This window comes from Antrostomus carolinensis, unplaced genomic scaffold (genome assembly GCF_000700745.2).
Source record: "Antrostomus carolinensis isolate BGI_N321 unplaced genomic scaffold, ASM70074v2 scaffold17005, whole genome shotgun sequence".
Taxonomy (NCBI): domain Eukaryota; kingdom Metazoa; phylum Chordata; class Aves; order Caprimulgiformes; family Caprimulgidae; genus Antrostomus; species Antrostomus carolinensis.
This window is the reverse complement of record NW_010314430.1, coordinates 21,820-32,314: the sequence shown is the minus strand read 5'-3', so window position 1 is coordinate 32,314 and position 10,495 is coordinate 21,820. Positions and strand designations below refer to the sequence as shown.

Sequence of the window (10,495 nt, the reverse complement as noted above, 5' to 3'; positions counted from 1 at the left end):
GGCAAAAGTGACATTTTTCTACTTCAAAGATGTGTTTTTGGCTTTGTTATTAACTGCTGGAATCTCTAAAGTAACCAGCTAATTGGTTTACAGGGAACAGAGCAAGCAGACAGGGCATCAAAAAAACCTTCTAAAAAGCACATTACTAACAGCAATAGGTCTGAAAACAAGCACCAGGTCTACAAAGGCAGAGATGGCCAAACAGCAGGAACTACTGCTAACTGCAGCAGAAGAGAAGGCAGCAATCAGCTGGCACATTCACAACACAAGATAGTTACTTTCAAGAGCTTAGTACTAATTAGAGAGCCAGATACTGATCATCCGCTGATTAATAATATGATTAGAAATCCTGTTCAATACAAGAGGACTGAACCTCACTAGCACTACCTACATGTCCATCTCCTTTGGGTGCTCATGCCCTCACACCACAGGCAGGCTGTGTGTAGCCACAGCATCCAGTGCAAGGCAACACAGCCAGCAGTAAGGGCAGCTGGGCTCAACAGCAGCACACTGGTGCCAGAGCAAAAGGGAGCAGGGCTTTTAATCCAAAGGTATAGAAGGGCAGCCCCAAACCACAGCTGAACAGCACTGCAAAGCTTCATTCAGCCTCAAGCAGCTTGTTATCTTTGGCTCAAGTGTAGTTAAAAATCAGCCAGTCAACTTAAAAGCTCTATTACAGAGTCTTCAGCTCCTCAGGAGGAGAGCTAGAGTATTGAAACCAGTGTGAAGGCACAAAACAAGCAAATTAAGGAGCTACTTTCATATGGTTGCTTTTAGTCCTAGAGACACAAGTCCCTAGATTCAAGTTATTCTAGAATAACAGCTTGTTCAAATAACATTTAGTCCCCCCTGCCTGTAGCAGTGATGCACAAAATCAATAAAAAGATACCCCTGCTTCAAAGCATTTTTCTAGTTTTGGAGCTAGCATACCTAAAGCTATAGAGATAACAATATATTCTGTCAGCCAAGTCCTCTGTAACCACTTCAGTGTTACCCTCAGATTTCCCTTACATGGAAGTTCATTTTATACATTGAAAGTGAACTTGAGTTTCAGGCAACTAAAGGTCTCTAGGCCTCTGTGGGATAGAGCACATCAGCTCATGCCAGAGGACAATTCCTGAACATGTTTTAAGCCAAGCCATGCATGAGAAGTTCTTACATCTAGAAACCTTGACAGTACTCATTAGTGTGGCAGCTGTCTTGGTCTTAAAGAAAAAAAAAAAAAGGAAGAGACAACTCAGCAGGAGATTTTCTTGTCTCTTCTAGCCAGTTGATTAATTTCCATCTTCACTAGCAGTAAACTTAAGGCTGGTTACAGGTTACACATTGCACTCTCCACCCTCACAATGCAGAGACTTGATTATGACAAGCCAGAATCAAGTGAAATTATGATTGACTTGACTTTCACCTTGGAGAGCAACATGGCATCGAGTACTGCTGTACAGACTAATCTTTAGAAAATAGAGTGAAGCTGCTACCTGGAACATGCATATCAATGTGTGTTTTATGGCACTTAAATAAAAATTCACTGAGCAGCTACCACTTGCCCCTGTTAAAGCCTGATGTTTACCCAAGATCAAATCTAGATTTTTTTGTAATCTAGATAACTAGCATCAAGTGCTATTCACAGCTGGGCTTTGATTCTGCAGAGCAGGCATCATGAAACACTGCTTGTTTTCATATAGCCCCAGCTAAACTAGTATAAGTTTATACTGAGTATTTGGTTACTGCTGTAAAGGGTCTAGGTGCCACTGCTCAGCAAGAAAGAAAAACATCAGTCTTTGTCCAGTCTAGTTCCTTGAATGCTATCCAGCAACAACTCCAGAACAACACAACTCACCCAGAAGACTTTTGCAATCCAAGTTTATTTGTAAAAAATACACTAACATAACATATTTACCAGGAATGCTCTTCTCTTTAGGCATTTGAGAAAAGCCAAAGATAGTAGCACTATGGCCACCAGGAAGAGAATGCCAACAGCAGTCATCATAATACCAGTCAATGCTTCCTTGCTCAAGAGAGTGCTCCCTACAAAGCAAACAGAAAAATATAGTCTGTGGAAACAGCTTTCCACTAAACCTAAGCAATGTACACTAGCACCACACTTGCTTAATACCTTGGGTTGCAGACCATCCTTCTGGCACAAGGAGGACAGGACCCCGCAAACTCACCACTGCAGCGTTCATACCTGGCATCCCACTCTCTACAACAGTAACATAGTAGAGGTGACCACCATAGTACAATAGGTTATCTTGGATCTCTACAGCCTAACATCTGTTTAGACATTACCTCGCTTGCTTCTAGATGGCCTAGGGCATCTTGTCATACACAGAGGGGAGTCTGGTTGAAAACGATCACAGAGCAGAACACTGCAATGGAAGTATACCTAGGACAGAGAATGAGAAGTCCATTCATCTTGAGACAGTAACTGCTCTACTTACCGCTCTAAGACAACAAATGTCACCTACTAGGCCAGGGAGGGCTTTGTCACCAGAGACAAAGGCAAAAGTCTTTACTTCCAGCCTTTGGCGATAGTTAGCATAGCTGACACCATGCCCCACAGGATGGAACACAGTCCTGTAGCTGTCCAGGTCATACTCACACCTGCCAATGGTTAAGAACAAGCAAGTCAGAACAGCAGGTTGGAAATTAGTGGTTCATTTGTGGGTTCAGAGATTTGTTTGCGCTAGGGTTTGAGGTAAAGGTGCTACCATATTCCTACAAGTTCCAGCATACTAGGGCAGCACCACCAAGATTCCTTGAAGGTCACCTGAAGTGACACCCTTGTACCTGGGGCTCTGTTCCCAAGGAAGGAGCAGGGGGAATTAGAGAATCCTCCCACAAACTGACAAAAGTGCTTTAATTTCTCTGGCTGGACACTCACCCATCAACAACAATATTCCACTGGGGAAGTGAGCTTGGATCTTGTGAAGCTGTTGCCCAACAGTCATCTAATACCAAATGGAGGTTGGGATCATTACGGTTCAGGACCTGAACTTCCAGGAAGATGGGCTGCCGTAGATACCTTACCACTGGGTACTGATCATCACGATACGGCTGCCTGTATGAGTCATCTGCAAAAAACAAAGCCTTGTTAGATAAGCCAGTGGACAAGAAGAATCCTAAAAAAACCCTCTAGTCTAAAGCTCTTTTAATAGCAGCCAGTCCACCAGGCCCAGTTTGTCCTAGGGTCAGGTTTAAGGCATCTGTTTCAAGTAGCATGGATGAGAGGGAAGGAAGCACATCAGGTCATTAGAAGCCCATGCACCAGAACAGTTCTCTCATACATCCTCCCCCCTACAAGCTCAGTTGCTCCCAAACCACATGAGCCAAGAGTCAGCTTTACCTGGGTAGCTTAGAAGAACTAAGGAAAGGGGACCTTGGTTCATTGAAGCAGCCAGAGGAGGAAGGTTGTCTACTTTTATAGTGAGGGAGGCATCACCATTGCTGAAGGAGCACAGGACTGTTAGTCTGTAACAAGAAAGGAACAGGTTAAGTCTTATGTTCATGTATAGGACATCCAGGACTAAATATTACCCAAAGAGGTTTCCAGACACACCTAAGTTCACTGTCCCTTGAGATCCTGTGCAGTGGAAGGTCTGTCCATAATGCCCTCACCTCATTCTCATAAACAATCTTCTCCCCATCAAACTGCAGAGAAATAACAGCATTAGTGAGGGCATTCCCAATGCACAAACCCCTCCCCACCAGCAGTAGCTACACACTTACCCAGTACCTGGTCCCACATCCATTCAGTGGGACATGAAACCAAACCCTGTCATTCAAAGATGACTTAAAGGCTGGCCGGCATGCAGGATCTCTGAGCCTAAGGGTATCCAAGTCTAGCAGTGGTGTAGTACTGTCAGCAAGGATTTCAAAATCCATGTACCCATCCTGAGTGCATACAGCAGCTGTAAGAGGTTCACATAAATATCATGCCAGTCAACAACAGGTCCATCTGCCAAGAGCCATTGTGTTCTGGCTAGAGATACTTTTCTGTGAAGGACTAGTTCAAGAACAAGCCATCCTGAAGGATGACCACCTGAGCAGCACATGGGCTGAGTCCATTGCAGAAGTCAGTCACTTACGTATTGGCACTTGCCGGTCACAGGGGCACTCTGGATGCATCACCATTGTCACAGTCTCCCCATGGAAGTGAAAAGTCAGTTTCAAAGAGGACATGTAGGACTGAAGTCCTGAGCAGCTCTCCCCATGGAGCTGAAAGACAAGAGTTATTCTCCTGGAGTGTAATTACAAGAGCTCATTTTAACACATGGATGTGTTGTGTTTCACTTGCCCTGGGGCCATGGTGCTCTCTGCACTCAGCTGGTTTGTCAATTTGCATTGCTCTAGGCATACCAAATCCCAAACCACTCCAAGATGAGTATTTTCACCTCCAGCTGTTTCTGCTAAGAGACTTCATGGAATCCAAGTTCACCTTGATTGACACCCATATATTATAAAGTCAGTTTGCATTTTTCTTAATCAGAACTGCCCTCAGCCAGCCACAAGGCACATGCTGACTTGGCAGGTGCTTAATCAAGGTCAAAGCTACTGTGCTCTCATTCTCAGTAAGCACCAACGAGTGGCTATTACATCAACTCCTGTGACTTGAGGATCAGAACTCACCCTGGACTTCAGGACATCCCTGCTGATATGCAGCTTGACCCCTCTCTTTGTGTCCACAGCAATCCCATTTTCCTGAAGCTGCTCCATTGGGATGGTCTTATTCTCTACACCAACAGCCATAAGAGTCCCTGGAAAGGCTGGGATGGCAACAGTCATGTGTGTTGCATTACAGATTGCTGGACCTGCAACAACATCTTTGTTAAATATAAAACCAGTTCCATCAGGGCAGAAGCAGGCCAGGTTCTGACTTTCTCCATGTATTACCTGGTGCACAAAGCATTCTTGACTCCACAGTCCGTCTATGTTCAGGATGGCCATATGTGAGCTTGAGTGCCACAGTGTACAGCACCTTGTTGTTGTGCTAACAAGTAAGATAGAGGTCTATTAGAGAGTATTCAGCTCATGATCCATCATAAGACCAACTCTGCAGGGCCAGGTACTATGTCTGCTTCAGGACTGCTGCTATTCATGTTTGCAACAGCAGTTTCTTCCTTTCTCAGCACCCTTTCAAAAAGGATCTACTCATAAGAATACCACTCAGATGTTCACAGAAAGGCTATAGCCAAGATCCCACTTACATAGATGCCTGGCAGCTGTGCTGCTAAGGCACATCTTACAGGGCTGGGCAGTTCACAGGTCTCCACAGGTCTACAGGAGGAAGATACCTAGTCTCTGTTGAAGCAGCACTGTCTCTTCAGTGTCAATTCTTTGTTCACCTACCTTGTAGGTAACAACTCCAGTGGCAGTAAAGGCCACCTGAAAGATCAGGTTGTGGCCATCAACTAGAAAGTTATAGCCTTTCTGCATGGCTTGCCCAAGGCTCAGCTGATGTATTCTGGTTCCCTCATCAATTGACAGAGTCCAGGTCATCAGAGACAGTGGAACCTGCAAAGCAGAAGATTCTTCCTTAGGAAGGGAAGGCATAGCCACACAGAAGCAGCAAGGCTTTACAGTTCTTTACCCTGCAGGGCTGCCACCTTGTTACACGTTTTATATTCAAGCTCCCTGTATTGATAGTATAGAGTTAATATTCCCAACAAGATGCAATTACCCCAGAAAAGGGAATTACTCCAGCTTGGAGACAGATGACTCAGTTTCAATCCAAAACCCATCCATTCCTACACCCTCCCTTTGCAAGACAGAGCACCCATACCATATGCTCATCACTGAAGCTCGGAATGAGTCCTGGCAAAGTAACCTGGAACAGAGCACAAGGGTTAGACCACAGGAACAGACACTGGTCACAGCCCTACAGCTTTCTGAGAAAGATCTCCACTATAGTTTTCTAAAGCAGAAAACTGGCACCAGCATCCCAGTTTCCCCTGCAACAGGGCTAGAGCCAGACCATCTGCATCATTAATAACTATTTTCAAACTAGCTCTTCCAAGAGCTAGTGGTCATGCCAAGATGGACATGCATCCAACAGACTTCCCTGAAGCTGGCTGAAGCTTTCCTCATCCTCCTGCAGATCCCAGCCATGCAGTACCAGGAAACTGCCATCCCACCTTGCAAGCATCCAAGCAGGATCTATAGTACTCCCATTCCTCTACTTACTGCCATGAAGTCTTTTGTACAGTTTGTTGCACCAGCAAAGAAGGGAGTAGTGATTTCATCTGCATGAACAGTATCACAGTGAGCACTGTAGGTTACATTATTCTCCTCTCCCATTGTGTCATTCATCACCAGCCTCAATCTTAGTTGATGCTGACCATGCTATAGAAAAGAGACATTAATTAGAAATAGGCAGCAGTACTCACTGCAGCATGAGGACAACTAAAAGCCTTTGAGAGGACACAAATTTCAGGGTTATTTAGGTGGTTGTACCAGTGCAAGGACACAACAAATTGTCATTTTAGAAGCTTATGGAAAAGGATAGGTTCTCTAGAAGAGCAGAGAGTAACAAGACTAGGTGGAAGAGCAGAAGGAATCAGGAAAACTGCAGGACCTAGGAAGACAGATTTCAAGGACTGGTAGGCTGTAGTGCCAGAGAGTCAGCTGTTTAAGAAATAAGTTAATAAATGCCAAAACCAATGTCTGAGAAGTTTAATCCAGTTGAAAGAACAATTATTAAGGCAACAGTTTGGGTTTGTTGGGGCTTTGTTTTGTTTTTTTAAAGAAAACCCTACTCCTGGTAGGAACTACTCCTATAGAATAGTTTAAGGATTTCCATTCTTGAAGAGACTGGGAAACCCTAATCCTGACCAGGAGAGACACACTCCATCACAGAACCTTCCCAGAATGGAGACCCCTTTACCTCCAGGCTAGTGCAGTTGACAAACAGGACACTGAGCAACAGCCTCTCATAATCCACAGTGTAGTTACAGGACACTGCCTCCTCACCACTTACATCTAGGGAGAAAGTAGAAGATTAGCTCCATAGGCATGCATCTGCTGTCAAGCTACAGTAGAAAGGACCAAGCCAAACCAATAGCAATACCTACCCACAACACACACATGCCAGGAGTAGTTACCAAGCTCTCTGGAAAATTCAACTTCCATCCTGTCCCTGTGACAAGTCACACTCTCTGCAGAGGGAAAACCACAGTCAGCTCCACCATCACTCACCTGGAAGCACATACCCTTTGAGCCCTCCAGCTGGCCAGCCCTGCTCCAGAGACCCCTTCCACACCCAGGCTGAAAGGAAGCAGCTCTAAGTAAACCTAAAGCCCACACCACAACCAGCCCAGAGACACCTCATTACCCAAGAGATCCTGATCCTTCAGACCATCAGCACAAGTGGCTAATGGCAGCAAAAAGCCCAACAGGAGCAGCAACCTGCAAGCAAAAGAGGAACAAATGAGAGCAGCAAGGAAAGGACCCAGCTCCCCATCCTAGCCCCAAACCCCACTCACCACATCCTTGAGGTGCTTAAGCACTGCTGCTCCACAGACAGCCCCATCTCCTCACTGCCACCACAAGCTTGGTCTTTGGCTGCCCAGGGAGGATTATATAGCACCTGGTGCAGGCTCCACACAGGTGCAGCCTTTCTGCTGCCTGGGGGACTGAGAGCCTGCACCTGCCTCTCCTGGAGATGCAGCCTCCTTGCTGGAAAGAGCGGGGCTCATGGGAGACCTTAAGGTGCTATTAAGATTTTGGCAGGGGTTGTTGTTTCCTTCTATTTTTAAGGCATTTTTTTCTCGCTCTGATAGTTTAGTGCCTTTATTCCCTTGTCAGATGTTGCACAGAAAAATGCACATCTTTTGGCAGTCAGTTTTTAAAAAGGAGATTTCTGTGCCACTTTGATTTTCTGATCAAATCAAAAAATCAGAAAATCTGATTCTGTTGATTTGTATGAGGTTGATTTGTATGTGACTGAGAATATTTTGTTCCCCTGTATGGTCACATCTGCAATGCTGATATAGATCTAATTAGGAGGAAAATATGAGTGGCAGGTTAAAAAAGTCCGATATCAGATCTTTAGACTGGAAGATCTCTGGAGGCTTTGGTCAGACTGTCATTTTTGAAAGCTGCGGGGAAGAGGCCTGGGAAGAAAAAAGATCTCATATTTATGTTATCTTTTAGTTTCCCCAATGCTTTTGAATTCAGACACACTTGTACAAAAACCCCAAAGACTCATATTTTTTAAAGTAATTGAATTCTTGAGATGTGAGAAAGCAAAAAGATAAATCATAGGAACAGAGGAAAATTAATATTATGGAATAATAATTTAGGAATGAGATGTTAAATTGGGCTTCAGAGAATAATGAATTTTGCATTAAAGTACCATATATTCATGCAAAATGTATTCATTTATATTTCTTTTTACAGTTCTCGACCTGTGCCTAGAGCAGATTTTAGAATTTCCCAGCCCAAGTGACAGTAGTCTCATTTCTCTTAAAGATTTAGAGTTGTGAGAAAAAGCTTGTCTATCAACTGCTGGTAGATATTGAAGTGCAGGGAACTTGGACAGGACATCAGCATGGGTGGAGGCAGGTGGCTGCAGAGCGTGTGGTTGCCATCAGAGCACCGTGTAGCACAGCAATACAATCCATACAGGCAGAGCAGATGACTAGTGTAAGTGATTTTAAAATGTACATTCTTTAGAAGCATCTCTTTAACTCTCACCCCTGTAAGAACATGGTAAATGCAGAGTTAAATCTATTATGCAAGTGGGGATACCAAGTGTGCATGATGCCACTCACAGCAATAAGCAGGAACTAGCTCGGATCCATAACCACACCAGAGTAAATAGCACCTGATGTTAGTAGCACAAAAAGAAATTGTACTTCTGCTTTTGCTGTCAACAGGATTAGCATGTGGATAACCTTTGGCAAGAAATTCACTTCCCAGAGACTTCTCAGTTCACAAACATACATCATGTACCTGTTTTTCTCTTTCTTTTTTCTTCTAATGAGATTCATTATTTTCAAAAGCAATGATTACACAGAAAACAGACTTTTTACAAGGGCCAGTAGTGATAGGACAAGGGGTAATGGCTTTAAACTGGAAGAGGGGAGATTTAGATGAGACATTAGGAAGAAATTCTTTCCTGTGAGGGTGGTCAGACACTGGAACAGGTTGCCCAGAGAAGCTGTGACTGCTCCTCCCTGGAAGTGTTCAAGGCCAGGTTGGATGAGGCTTTGAGCAACCTGGTCTAGTGGAAGGTGTCCCTGCTGATGGCAGGGGGTTGGAACTGGATGATCTTTAAGATCCTTTCAACCCAAACTGTTCTGTGATTTTATGATTAAAACTAACGAAACAAACTCTGAAGCCATGTACAAGTTTATTGTATTATGTATCTATTACCATTTAGCTTAGGTTTAACTAACACAGTGGGGGGAAAAAAGTGTTTCAAGTACGTATCCTTTAAAGAATTACACAAATGAGGTACTTTCAGGCAGTCAAATCTGATATAAAGTTAAACTTACTCGTAATTTCCCCGCCCCTGATTCCCAGCTTGGTGGAAAAGCTGTAAGTCCCAGGGAGCTTTGGATCATTGGATCATATTCCCACAGTTTGGCTGACCCTGGGCTGGTAAAATCTCGATCTCACATCCCATCGGAGTGATGCTGCTGGCATGGGGGACACCTGCAGCAGCCTGGGCAGCAGCAACGCACGGTCCCTTCGCAGAAGGACAGCCTGTCCTTGCCTGCTGGCGTGAACTCAGGGTTCTGCCAATTCCCAAATGCCTCGTGACAGGTTGTGGCTTGTGTAGCTGAAAGGTAATGTTGGGCCTGACAACATTTAATGGTTAGAGCAACACTATTGTCACAGTCACCACAACTGGGTTTGCCCTGCGGTGCAAATTAGCAGCTCCTAATATCAATCTTTGAGTTTGTAGGATGTAATTCATCAGCATGTGCTAAAATAATTGTTGCTTCACTTAACATGTCTGAATTTGCAGCCTAAGCTACAGAGAAAGCACAGCCATTCCGCCTTTCAAAAAATACAGTTTCACCTGTCTGAGCTGTGTGGAAACCTGCAAGGTCTCCTCTTCCAGTCCTCTGCTTTTCTCTTTTACTTGTTTGATTTTCTAACTTCTGGGGGAAAAAAGCATTGCCCAAGAGCAGTGCTGAACACCCCGAGCACTGGGGTGCTGCAAACCATCTTCGGAGAGCACAGATCACCTCAGCAGATATATACTTTCCTATGGGCTTTGGCTGTCCCTGTCCCTCACGCACTGGCAGCAGAACAGCATCTGAGACACCAGTGAGCTCAACGTGGCTTTCCTTGGGACTCTTTGTAGCACTGGTGATGATATCATGGGGGAAAAAAAACAAAACCAAGTAAAAGGCTTTAGCAATGTAAAGAGCCCAAATGCCAGGTCAGGTCTCCTGATTTTGAGCACGTGCAGCAAAAACACTTACTGCAAACGTCACTATGATACAACAGGTAACATCACTTCTTCCAGCCCTACAAAAGTCCC

The 10,495-nt window shown here is 44.5% G+C and overlaps 1 protein-coding gene across 1 annotated transcript; it reads right to left on the bottom strand.

Moving 5' to 3' along the window:
• Positions 1-1,882: 1,882 nt before the first annotated feature.
• Positions 1,883-7,528, bottom strand: ZP2 (zona pellucida glycoprotein 2). Its single transcript, XM_029084884.1, has 18 exons — positions 7,482-7,528; positions 7,331-7,404; positions 7,071-7,154; positions 6,884-6,978; positions 6,184-6,342; positions 5,783-5,827; positions 5,350-5,514; positions 4,894-4,990; positions 4,630-4,811; positions 4,089-4,218; positions 3,730-3,911; positions 3,560-3,651; positions 3,347-3,471; positions 2,885-3,074; positions 2,469-2,604; positions 2,290-2,386; positions 2,117-2,203; positions 1,883-2,028 (listed from the first exon to the last, which is right to left on the bottom strand). Exons 1-18 carry the CDS (start codon positions 7,526-7,528, stop codon positions 1,883-1,885), a joined length of 2,133 nt encoding a protein of 710 aa, XP_028940717.1.
• Between the last annotated feature and the right edge of the window lie 2,967 nt (positions 7,529-10,495).